General features: G+C 38.4%; 2 protein-coding genes across 2 annotated transcripts; both read right to left on the reverse strand.

Moving 5' to 3' along the window:
* Positions 1–6,432: 6,432 nt before the first annotated feature.
* On the reverse strand, positions 6,433–9,925 carry LOC128717884 (CLIP domain-containing serine protease B4-like). Its single transcript, XM_053811558.1, has 7 exons — positions 9,853–9,925; positions 9,609–9,781; positions 9,300–9,550; positions 8,625–9,211; positions 7,423–7,586; positions 7,091–7,347; positions 6,433–7,024 (listed from the first exon to the last, which is right to left on the reverse strand). Exons 1-7 carry the CDS (start codon positions 9,923–9,925, stop codon positions 6,433–6,435), a joined length of 2,097 nt encoding a protein of 698 aa, XP_053667533.1.
* Positions 9,926–11,867: 1,942 nt separating this feature from the next.
* LOC128719592 (CLIP domain-containing serine protease B4-like) lies at positions 11,868–13,179 on the reverse strand. Its single transcript, XM_053813218.1, has 4 exons — positions 13,092–13,179; positions 12,854–13,017; positions 12,531–12,775; positions 11,868–12,459 (listed from the first exon to the last, which is right to left on the reverse strand). Exons 1-4 carry the CDS (start codon positions 13,177–13,179, stop codon positions 11,868–11,870), a joined length of 1,089 nt encoding a protein of 362 aa, XP_053669193.1.
* Between the last annotated feature and the right edge of the window lie 735 nt (positions 13,180–13,914).

A 13,914-nucleotide genomic window follows, 5' to 3' on the forward strand; every position in this document is an offset into this window, starting at 1 on the left:
AGGAAAAAAATATCGCACGCAAATAAACCCCCATTAGGACATGATTTAACAAACTAAAAAAAATGCCCAGCTGATATTTTAAATGATTTTTTTTTATCAGCAAATGTCTTTCTTTGACTTTGTTTACCCGTAGCGGAATAGCCGGTCCTTAGTACTGGGGATTGGTGGGGTGCTGCACCAGTCTTATCGCATGAAAACCGGCGCCATCAGCAATACACCACCGAACCGTCCTCAAATTTCAAAAGAGTGCCAGTGTCCTCTTATTTTGTCAATTTAAGGTACGTTTTATAGTTCCCAAGTTATGATTAAATGAAGATGAAAAAGTAAGCAATCGAATTAAAAAATATATCCTTTCATCGATTTATTTATTGCTGCAGTTCGCGATTGAATAATGGCAAATGTAAATTCAATTTGAACTAAAAGTTTATAGCGTTTGCATGTTAGTTCTACAGATTTAGTAAGAATCCGTATTGTTTTCTATTGATAGCTCTGATGAGCCAATAGCGTACTATATTCATGCATATTATTATATTTTTCCTACTACTTAGTGTCTAGTAAAATTTCGCACAGTTACAATATTTGAAAGAAGTAGCTATTAATTAAGCTATACTTTAACTGATGCAATTTAAACATTTTCTTCTATAGTATATTTTGCTTCTTTAAAGAGTTTTATTTAAAAAAATGCTTACTTAAAGAATGCTTGTAACGATATATTTTTGTTCAAATGATGAAATGACTCAGAAATGTACATACTGACCGCTATTATTTCCACCAAGCGTTTATGGCTAATATTTAAACCAACCTTAAACCTTAACGGATGGAACATCGATTGTTCATCCTTGCACTTGCTGGTCTCGTGTTGATTAGTTACACACCCTAATTAGTTGACCATTGTTTACCGAGCCTTGCATAAACACTTGACCAAAACACGATATACTAACACCAATTTTCCATTGAAACGCACTTTCCGCTCTTGCTCTATTATTCAAGTACAATACAAAAATGTATACGGTTCAACAACCCCATCGTGGTAATCGACACTAACGAAATTTGTTTTGTTTCGTACAATTTGAATGCGATAGAATGAGACTCCTTTTATTGTGCACCTGACCAATTTCATTTACCAGACTCGTGGATTTCTATTATGATTAGTTCAAAGCTTTTAACTAGTTTGAATAATGATTTAAGGGAAAATTTGAAGAAGAAAAAAAACAAACAAATGTACTCACCCTCATATAATAATTATAATTTAGCTGGGAAGTGTGATACTATCTAATGAGTATTAATTAGACGAAACATCAAACAAGGAACACAATTACAATTCAATATGAGAAAGAGCAAAAAAAACAAATCTTGCAAATGATCAAAGGTGCCTTGTGAAACCCGTAACTCCGCTCAATAGTTTTCGTTCATACAATTTCGAAAATATTACTGAATATTACAGCAGATGTTTTATGTTGCGTCACTTCGCTCATATCGATAATCGACGAAATGCATTCTTCAATCACTGTCGATGGAATTAAATTAATCTACGCAATTTCGATTTCACGCTTGGATGATTTGCACTCACACAACTGCTCTCTTCACACACACGCTCTTTTGCTTTTTATTGTTATAATATTGGATTTTTTTCATTTGCAAAAATAGAGCAAAAAAGGCTCCTCATATAAACTTTTTGAGTATCACATTTTTTGTGAAAATTTGTCTTATGCTAGGATCTGTACAATGCAATGTTATCGGAAAGAGAAAACGAGAACAAAATTGAGCAAAGGAAACATTTCATGTCACATAAACATACTTTCAAATACATAGACACTGTTAACAAAAATTATCACATAATACTTTAAAAATCGTCTTAGTTATTTAACTGCTTTAACTTTCTTGTTTGTACTTTTCATGGCTTACACATATAACACAGACATTCCGTTACCACACTTAATCAATTAAGGCGTCATTCACTTTGCAAACAAAACCTATACACCGGGAACGTTCACAACGTTGTGCATTATTAAGGTGGCGGTTGGAAATTGATTCACATATAGCACTGAGCACCTCAACAAATGGCCAACCTCTTCAATTGGTCTGATGAATTCAACAAGTGTGACTTCCCACGCGAACTTGCACGGCCATGTTTGGTTAGATCTCATCCAAACAAGATCGTGCCGTGTAGCTGCATGTGATCCACGCTCTACCCGCTCTGGTATGGATCATGGTTAATTTAATTAATGCAACACATCCACTTACTTTACATCACTTGGGAGACCTTTTTTTTGTCACACTGCACATCACTTAGCAATTATAGTCGCATGCATGGCTACTACCGCGAACGCGTTTAGATAAACATTACTCTGCGACTAATCGTATGAACGCTTCATATGTAACGGTTCGTAACGCACCCTTGAACAACGGTTTTGCAATCCGATCGTACCAAAATAAAACGATAACCGTAGCAAAGGTATACCGCAGAACCATAACCCGGGCGAACCGTACGCCAGCCGGTGCGAATGATAACTGCCTTTTCGCCAACGCCATCGTGGTTTATCGGCCGCGGTGACTGCGTCTGACGGTGCTCACAATGAGTACCATGGAACGGGTCTACCCATGAGCGCCGCCGAGTAACGTCGATGGAGACGCGTGGTCGTCACTCACGTCTGTGTGCTTCTACGTGTGTGAAGCTGTCGTTCAGCGGTAAAAGATGTAGACTATGATGCTCTTGCCTTATAGAAGAAAACTTTTGGAACGAAATTGGAGCACCGAGTTCAATGTATGTTAAGCGAACTTTGTAAATGTTCGGAACGTTATCCATTGTAGTGTATTTCTTGTCAATAGTGCAAAATGGTTACATTCATATTGAAATACAAATTCATATTTATTTATTGTTTGGTTTTAAAACAGTACAACAGATAACTCATCTAAGTAAAACCTAACCTAACACCCAAAAACAAAAATAGAAAAGAATAATATATAAACTAATAGACAGCACGTTAGAGGAAACGAGAATAAGAGAAATTACAAAAAGGTACTATTGTAGGGAACTTAGGTAAGACGATAGAGATAAATGGAAATCAAACAGATGGCACGATGAATTAAAAGCACACATCGCACGTAGTAGTGGATCAATGCGACTTAAGGTGGTGCGACGATCGGAGCTACTTACGAAGAGATCGTGAAGGAACATAAAGTGGGATAGAGGCAAGAAGAGTAGGTGCATCAGTAAAACCGGACAGAAGCGAAGCAATGAAGAAAGACTAACACGAGGAACGACGGACTTCAAGGGACTCAAGCACCAGCAGCCGATCTGTCAATATACGGAGGTAGGTAATATAAACTATTGTCCACCTATAGCACCTTTCAGCAAACCAAGAGTGTTGCGCACAACGGTTCGAGTAAACCCGCACAGGTGCTGCGATAGAGTAGCGGTAGGTGGCGCTTGCGTTAAAAAAGAGACTAAAACGAAGAGTAAGCGATTATCTCGATCGTGCGCTCACGATCGGATGTGCGCCTTACACCAGGAGAGAAAAGTTCTTTTTCGATCTGACCACCGCTAAGAATAGAGGTTTATTAACCACACACCCCACATACGCGCTAATAAACGGTATTGTTAACGAAAAACTATTCGGTCGGTTGGATAAAAAGTAGTTGCTGGATGTGACCTTTTATTGCAGGACGCAACAAAGAGCCTTCTATGCTTTGCTAACATTATAGCCAGTAGTGATAGGAGATAGTAAGGCCACAGTCGAGGCAGACACTAAGTTCCTTAACCACACTGACCCTATTAACAGCAACATGGTCAATGGTATACTGGTGGAAAATGGGAGTACGAGAACGGGAAAACGATAGGACATTAAATAATGATTTAAGTGAATTTCAAAGTGATAGGTAGTTACGAGAACACCACAAGAAAAAAAAATAAGGTAGAGTAGAAAAAAAATAAATCGTTTGCGTAACAAAGGAAACAAGGCAAGTTCTGAGCGGCAAGATAGAACAAACATCGCTAATGAACAGAACAAATAACAAAGGACTAAGTACGCTGCCCTATGGGACACCGACATTAGCAAAGATGGACGAGGAGACATAGGAATTAAATTTTACACGATAAACATGCCTGCGCAGAAAAGAACGTAGCTAGGATATAATAGAGACATGGATGTCTATATTAGATAATTTTTTAAAAGCAAGGAATGAGAAAAACGATCGAAGATGAATTTGGAAAAATTGACAATACTAATGAAGGAAGAGGTAGTTGAGCTAATGGCAGTAAAATAAGCTATATACTAGTGTTAGCTATAGATAGGAACGAACGAAGCTTGGCTATATCACATTTAAATCCTCATGTACTCAATCTTCGCAGCAAGCAACCAACCTGACGTTTAATCGAAACGAACAATTAACAACCGATTAATATGTTGAATAAAGCAACTCTTCTAGACAACGAAAATTATTACAATCATGATATTGAAAAGTAAACCTTCCAATGGTTCTCATTGCTATGAAATATCAAGGATATTCTTTCCTAAACATATACTCTACCATATCATACACTCTGTTTCGTTGATCGACTTCTGTGTCGAGTTTGAAAGCAGTGTTTGTGTTTAACTTTCTTAAATGTACTAATTTTGTTGTTTCTCCGAAACAGCTAATATGCCATCGAACAAAACGGATACCACAGAAACCTTTCGGCAAATATTGTAATTTAGAGCTTGCAGCGAACAACCACCCTCCTATTAACTCCCGTGATTTATTTGTCCTGTTGCGTCGAGTCCGCTTTGAGGTTGAATATAGCTTTTCTGTTTTTATTCGTGCCCATTTGATTTTGTTGTGTTTGATTTCGCCGTGTTGCACAGATGAAAAAATGTTTACCAGAAGCGAGCAAAGATTTACGATGCCTTTGTTTCTGATGATTGCTGGGCGTTAGTTTATGGCCGAACTCTACGACCAAAGCTTAAAAATGAACGGCGAAGCTTAGTCTGCGGTGTGCTTTTCGGTAGCTTGATGTGGGGCAAAGGAATCAAATGCAGAACCCGCTCATTGGAAACAAATCGTTTACCAGCGTTTTCAACAAAAAGCGCTTAAAAAAAAAGACAAAATTAAGATAGAAAATGAAATGAATTAATAAACATAATTTTCTTTCAAAAAATAACAGTTTACAAAAAAATAGTTGGCTATCGCTACAGTATGCTTGTTTTATTATCATTGAACACATACCGTTTCTTTCGTCAATTTTGAGTAGTATGACATGCAAAAAATGAGCTATTCATAATTAAAGTTCCTGTATTCATCTTTCTATTTGTGCAATCCTTTCAAAATTCAACAAGTTTGTTAAACTAAAAAAAAACCTGAAAACAAAACATTAAGTCCTTTATGATAAAGCCTCGCCTATTCTCGCATATTTTACTTTAACCAGTTGCTCGACGAGTATTAATATTTAATAACAATACACAATTTATTCAAAACAATTCAATATTCAAACGTAAGTATTGGAAAACCATTGAAGCAATGGTGAAATAAAATGGACACCTAAATAAATAATACTTAATTTAAAATGAATTTGAAATAAAGTACCAAAAAGAATTCAACGCAAGAGCAGTGGCGGGTTTAACGGAAAACGGACTGAGCGGCCGCGAAGGACCCCGAGCTCAGAAGGGGTCCCGTCAGCCTGCCTTTTAAGCGAGTTGCATTGAAAAATTTGCATTTTTCCGTTTTGTTTTTATGCTTGTATAAGTTTTGATTGTTGAATCAGCAAAATTACATCATTACAGCACTGTAGAACAAGAGTGGAACTAATCGGTGCAGTTAAAATAATACTAAAAATCAAATTACACGAAATTTTGGTTCATACTCTTTAAGGTTTGCATGCCAAGAGTTACCAAAACGTAATAAAAATGGTTAAAATTTAGTTCACAATTTTTTTCCATATCTGTTATATTAAATATGTATTGGTTTAAAAGCATCAAAACTTTTAAACCAATACATATTTTTGATTATTTTTAAAATGAGAATATGCACCCTAAACATCGATTTTTCGAAAGGCGTCGTATAGTTATATCATGGACTGTATTTCATTTAATCGATGAGATGCATTATTGTTGTATGTATAAACCGTGGACGTTTAGCGTAACGCCATCACTAGGCGCAGTCACAAAGCGGCGGTGATCGAAGTGTAGAATCGGCAATCATCGGGAGTTCGCACTTTTTATAACTTTCTCCTTTACCAGCTTTTTTTTGCTTTTTAGCATACTTTGTTTCATTTTGTAAGCATGAAAGTCATTTTATTTGAGTGAAGTGAATGTAGGTTATATATATCATTCATGCCCTTCTGCTGCTTAAAACATAAAAGTTTGAAATATTTATAGTGCGATCTGTATCTATCTCAAATGTGTATATTTTTGTAAATACGATCAGACGTCTAAGAATTACAGTGCCATACAGTGGCTACTGCATATTACTTTCAATCCAATCCATGTGCATCGCCACATTGGTGTAAATACCCGGGTACCCGGGAGTTCCGCACTTGTTCGCTCCGTAGCTAACGATACCTATCAGATACCATGCACCTTTAACCTTCGCCATCAGAGGTCCACCTGAATCACCGGTACACGTATCCTTGCCTCGTACACCTCCGGCACACATTTGGGAAGGTTTCAAATAAATACCATTACCACTATATGCCTGCAAACAGTTTGTTAGATCCCTCACATTCAGTTCGACTTTGAGCTTCTTCTCGCTCGCTAATGCTGTTTCCGTTTTGCCCCAGCCTACAGCAAAGCTGGACATTCCTACCCAGTTACGATTACGAATCGAATCCATCACTGGCAGACAAATCGGTCGTATCGTTGAGGACCAAGGTACATCTTGCTCGAGGCGCATCAGTGCAATGTCGTTAACATGGCTGGTATTTTTTCCGGTGTAATCACGGTGAGCAATGATATTCTCCAAAGCTAGATCGATAGGGGATGGCGAACAGACACCATTCGAGCAATCGTTTTCCGTGGCAAGATCCCACTCACCGAGCCGAACCTTAGATCTGGGATGAAAAAAGAGCAGGTCGATGGTTGAAGTTGTATAAAAAAAAAGTTTAAACCATACCTACATTTGCCAGCCTTGAGGAAGAAATTTAACACAGTGAGCTGCTGTCAGGATGTATCTTGCGTTTATTAGCGCACCACCACAGTAAAATTCATAGAAACCCTCCGGTCTCCAATATTGAATGAGAGCCGACCACGGGAACTCCTCCAACTCCGTTATCTGGCCCCCAACGATACGATCCGACAGCTGAATGCCACATCGCGGTGCTACAGGGAGGCCAGTGATGGTAGTGTCGCTAAAATCGGCTGTTTCACAACATACCTAGAATGGGATGATACCTCTAACATTCACATACACAGGGCTACCTATATCATCCCACTTGATCGTACAACTCACCAATGTGCGGCGATCAATCTCTCCACAACGGCTGTTTGCCAAGAACCTTGATTCATCCGGAGTTGTAATTGGTTTTCTGTATATAGCAAGCAGCGGTGGACATTCTCGAAAAGGTATACATGTGCCTGGCTTCCCTCCAGGATTAACACAGCTTTGACCGCGGTCTGGCGAGGAAATGCCTTGGATCACAAACAATCAAAGATATTGGTCTTACTTATTTACCTAATGCTTCGACAGCGTTTACTGTAGTTAATATACACAGCGACAGCAGCCACCGATACGATTGACTTCTCGCCATTATTTTACCTGTAGAATGGCCACGGTAACAGCACAACCGACTTCTTCCGCCGGTTAATATGCACTGTTAAAAATCTGAAAACAAACTGAAGAAGTGTTTACGAACTCGTTTGACAACACCAACTGTTCGAGATCGAGATGATGCACAGATCACATTTTTGTACGATTACACAAACAGACCTCCTGCCAACGAAATCGGGTTTTCCGTATAGTGGGTTTTAAACGGTAGTTGTGAAGCCCACGACATGTTCGGCGATTTACATATTTGTTTTTTTTTTTGTTGTATTTCTTTTTTTTGCTCGGAGAACTACAACGCAAGACTGGCTATCGCACAACGGGCGTCATCACTGACAGACTGTGCCACCCACTGGGCAGGACAGGTCTAGACTGGCAATCGTTGCAATGCTTAAAACAAGAAGAACATAATGTCGCAGAGCGTTAACGAACACCACGATAAAGGACAAACACAAACAATATTTGCACATCGATAGTAAACTGGATTCATTTCATTCGAGGTTATAACTGCAAAATATGTTTGTTTCTGTCAGTACCGCATTCACTTTCTTGTGTCCAAATGCTGATAAGCTGTTCAACTAATTAAGTAATTAATTAACGTTAAGTAATTTTACAAACTTCAGTTGATGAAACAAAATAACATAACAATACTATTTTTACGAAATGTAATAATTTTGGAATTGTGAGTTTTTTAAAATAATTTACGTAATAAATTTTTTACGTCATCATTACCACGCTTGAAATTATGAATTATTAGCAGAGCTAAATATAATACTGCTCAAAAAATGAACTCGTCTTCATGTAAGATCACATGTATCCAAAACATTGTTGATAATTTGTAAGTTTCAATGTATTTTAAAATGGAAATAAACAGTACAATTATTTAATGTTATTTTTTATCCAGTCGACGTAAGCCGACACTTCCGTGTAAACACCAGGAACATCAGCCCAGCCGCACTTTTGTTCCCCCAAACCAGCAACCCCAATGAGGTAGTAGAAACCGTAGAAAAACCGCACCAAGCCTCCTCCAGCATCAGCACTGCAGATCTCCCTGCTTGATCGTTCTCCTAAAGCGCAGAGCTGGGTTGAATGCAGGAAACCCGTTCCACGTTGTTCCAGAAGCGATGAGCATTGCTGTGTGTCTCTCAGATTAAGATCTACTTGGAGTTTTTTAGAAAATCCACTGTCTCTTGGTGTGCTTCCCCATCCAGCTACGATGCTGAAACTTCCCGTAATATTTTCACTTCTAATCAATTCTGATAATGGTAGACAGATCGGTTGGACTGTGTCCGTGAAATTCACTTGCTCTTTGAATTGGATCAGAGCAATATCATTGCTGAAGCTATTACCCCGCAAATCATACCCATCGTGTACGATGATTTTAGCGATATTCACATCAATAACAGGATTATTGCAAGAATCGTGCTCACAATCTTCACTCGTCGAAATATCCCATTCACCAAGCCGTACCCGATTGCTGAAGAGGAAATGCAAACAGAAATACGTTTTATCAGTATACGCCTACAGCTTCAGCCACCCGGAATGTTTTCTATTCGTTCACTAACACCTTCCATCCAGGAGGAAGAGAGCTGACGCAATGAGCAGCGGTCACGATGTGCCCTTGACTGATAAGCGTTCCCCCACAGTGAAAACCATAGCTTCCGTCTGGTTTCGCGTACTCGATCAACACCGTCCAGGGAAAGTCATCGATCTGTGTTAGCTGGCCGCCAATAAGGCGGGACGAAGACTGTATTCCACAACTCGGAGGTGACGGTAATTCAAGTCGTTCGTCTGGTGGAGGACCTGCACAGCATACCTATGAAATTTGATATAACTAAGATTTCTACCAGCGACAATAATAGTCTCATACCTACCAAAGGCCTTCTTTCATGCGTACCACAACGACTGTTCAGCAAGAATAGTTTTTCCTTGGGTGATACTATGGCTTGACCAACAACGTGCAGAAGTACCTCACAGTCCCGCGTAGGAATACACTTTCCCGGTTCACCTGCCGGGTTTACACAGAAAGCTCCCAGTTCTGTTGTGGCTTTTTTATGAAACACATAATTTCGTTACTATCTTAATGATCACTATGTAATGGTCATATGTTTCACTTACCAGAGAAATCAAACGCTTCGATAAGCAAAAGTCCAACTGTAACAAACATTAAATATGATTTTAACACAGTCATCATTACTACAATTTGTTTGAATCCGCTCCAATCCGACACAAGTCTATACGCGTAAAACTCGCTAAACCGACTGCTTCAATTCTAAAACATGGGTGTCTTATAAAAGCAACAATAACAATAATCACCTCACAACTACTACCACCGTTTTACATATGAGTAATGGAACCGTGGATTCTTAATCATTGCTTCGTTTGTTTGTTTCTGATAGTGTCATGATTGTCACATCATAATTTGTTTTCAAAAATAGAAAATAGTCAATGCAACACTACATAATAGTAAGAAAGGTTTTTGTTTTCTTTTATTGTTGTGAATGCATGCATTAAGGTTAAAAGTATATGAAATCATAAGCTAAAATGTTGGCCTTGTAGCCACTTCGTCATATTTTTACAGAAAAGTCAAAGATCCCTCGAATTATATACAATTTCAACTTTAAAAAAACATTTATTACATGCAATATCTGTTCAATGTTTTTTTCCAAACTCACCATACTCTGTCACGTTCCCGTTACCGTTCCTATAAACTTTCAATTCCCGACGTGTGCCACTTTTTGTGTTCCAGCGGACTTATAAGCTCCGAAGTGATGCTTATAACTCATAAGTCCGAACAGTTGTAGATTTCTTTTCTAATAACTCTTATATCTTTTGAAGTTCTTCGGAATCGTCATCAATGTGACTAATACTAAAAATGTGTTTTACAAATATTTTATGTTATTCAGGTGGTGTTTTAATGTACATACATAATACATACATAATGTACAAGAGTGTAGCAAGCAGATAGCAAACTAAACGGTGATGGTTTTCGAATATGTATTCTCGGAAGCCAATGTGATGCCTCCGAGGATTATCTTTTTCTTTCCACAATTGTCAAATTTACCCCTTCGATATTGGCATCGATTTTTGCGGCTTTTATGCTGTTCGTGGAGCCGACTGTTTCATCATCCGCCTAATAAAGCACTACAAAACTAGAAATCATTAGAATTATTAAGTATTCTCAACAAAGGTAACTAATAGTACAGGGTCGTCAACAAAGTAAAATAGGAAAAATGAAAAATAAGGATAAGGTTTAAAGGAGTAAGCCCAATAAGCCAATATAAACCCAACTCCACGACTCCTCCCCAACAAACTCCACGATCAATCACAGAAGACGGTCCACATCGTGATCCTAAATCGCAGCCACACGTTTTTTACGTTGGACAGAACCCACCAAACCAATGCGGCAGGGTCACTGAGTTAAATAGAACTGGCATTGGAACAGATAGACCCTCAATTATTCGAACCATTTGGAACAAGCTCACATAGAAACTGATTCTTTATCGATAAATGTAGTTGAATTAGCTTCTATAAAAAACACGAAGTGCAGTACAGTCACCACGCGAGTTATGTGATTCTCGATCTACGCGAGTTCTAATTCGAAAATTTAAAGTAATCCAATTATTATTTATAATTTGGTACTATTCTATTAATATTCTCTTTGACAAGCAGGCACTTACCTCCTCTTCCATATTCAAGGATACATTATAGAAAACTCGAGTTACGTGGATATTCGAGATACGCGAATGATACACAGCGATATGATCGTTTTCCAACCAATTTTCTGGTAGTAAAGTTACGACCAACAATTTTGGAATTGTCCTTTATTTCCCTTCTCGACATTAATGTGTTTAGCAAAGGAATAATTTACTGCTTCGATCTGCAAGCTGTAGAAAGTGTCTCGTTTCTTTTTTCAAGGGCATTGCGACTCCTCATTCATTTAAGCAACTTAATAACACATTGCTTTTAAACAATAAAATGAGTGATAAAGCTGTTTATGAAAACTAAAAAAAATACCTATATACATAAAAAAACTAGCATCTACGAAAGACGGAAAACCATTATACTCAGCTTTTTCTCGAAAAATACCTTGTTGTGATATGTGTCGGTTGTCAGTATAGTCGTCAATTGTTCTAATACACATTATCCCGTATCCAATCAACATACTCAGCAACATTAGTATATACACCCGGTACACCGTCTGTGCCGCACGTATTTGGTCCATAGCTAACCACACCGATCAGATACCATGCACCAGCAATCTGACGCATCAGGGGACCACCCGAATCACCAATGCATGTGTCCTTACCAAGCACGCCACCAGCACACATGTGTGTCGCTTTTTGCAAAAATCCACTCCATTCATAAATTGATTTACACTCTTGCAAGCTAGTGATGATCAACTCGACCTTCAGCTTTACATCACTCCTCGTTTCATTTTCCGTTTTACCCCAACCGACAGCATAACTTGAAAATCCTACATGATCAAGATAACGGACCGATGCGCTCAACGGTAGACAAATAGGTCGTACTGTTTCAGAGTACTGAACAGATCGGGTCAAACGAATCAACGCTATATCGTTGGCATTTCTATTGAACTTCATGGTATAGTTGCTGTGAACAACAATCTTCTCAACCTCCAGATCGATCGGCGCTTTGGAGCAAAAGCCATCCTGACAATCATTAGCCTTTGACAAATCCCACTCACCAAGGCGTACACGATGGCTACCAAGAATTGATAAGAATTTTACAAAAATAGCATTTGTTGGTGGACGGAACGCTTCATTGATACTTACACCTTCCAACCAGGAGAGATCGATTTGATGCAGTGGGCAGCAGTAACAATATACCTCTCGTTGATAAGTGATCCTCCACAGCCGAATCCAAAGCTTCCATCCGGCTTCTGAAACTCGATCAATGCCGTCCATGGAAACTCATCGATTTGTGTTGGCTGACCGCCAAGCACACGATCCGAAATTTGCATACCGCAATGCGGAAATGTTGGTATCAAAGTACTCAGGCTGGATGCAGCACAACACATCTGAGGTCAGGAAGATATTAGAGAAATTGAGTGTAAAAACTAATCAAACACCTGATTTCAACTCTTTCGTCCACTCACCAATGTGTTTCGTTTTAGCATACCACACCGGCTTTGCGTGAGGAACTCTGTATCTTGTGGCGTGTTAATGGGTTTATTGTAGATGTTGACGAGTGGTTGACAGTCTCGGAAGAGAATACACTTGCCCGATTCTCCTACAGGATTTACACAGCTTTCACCCAACTCTGACAAATTCGAAATTAACAACAATATTTTGAAAATGATGGACATCACGTCTATCACTAGCTGTTATGCATACCAAGCCCTGCTACAAATTGCCCTGTCCACCACACAAGACTGAGCAATAGATAACTCCATCGCTGCTGACTCGCACCATCAAACGGCATGTTGCGATATTTTCAATCGCATGCACTACTTACCACCGTCGTGTTCAATCGTTAAAAACAAACTATTGTTCATCAATAAAACCATCGCAAATATATGTAGCAACAGATCGCGCTGCTGATGTATAGACTTTTTATAGTAATAATAATAACATTCGAGTTCAAGCGATGGTTTACATCATCTGGCAATGCCACATGTTTGATTTATGAGAAGGCCATTTGTCCACGCAGCTGCTAATCAATTCCTGAGAATTTAGAAAGCAATGGTTTTAAAAAACATTAAGCGAACAGTAATGCCTTACAATATATGATTATACGATTGAGCATCTCGACATTGAAGGTCATCTTTACTATGTATGAAATGCACCACATTTTATATGGTTACTTGGATTTAACTTTATTTGGCATGGTCACCATATTTATGCTAAAATTAAGTTCATACTTAATTCAGTTTTTGTGTAGTGCAGCTGCTCTTTTATGTGTTTTAGCAGATAAATTATTATTACTATTTTACAAACATTATTTTCCTGTTGGGTTTCTACGCTTGCTTCAGAACAAGGATTCCCAAACTATCATACTTCGATGTACTTCTCTTGCGTTGGAAAGAGAACTTCGGCAGAGGGAGAATGGGCCCAAGAGAACAGAATATTTTAACAGAAAATGTAAAAAAAATTGAAACAGTCATGGTAAACGACGATTTCATATACTGTAACTTTAATTTCATATACTTTTATTTTT

Source organism: Anopheles marshallii, chromosome 2, assembly GCF_943734725.1.
Source record: "Anopheles marshallii chromosome 2, idAnoMarsDA_429_01, whole genome shotgun sequence".
Lineage (NCBI taxonomy): Eukaryota > Metazoa > Arthropoda > Insecta > Diptera > Culicidae > Anopheles > Anopheles marshallii.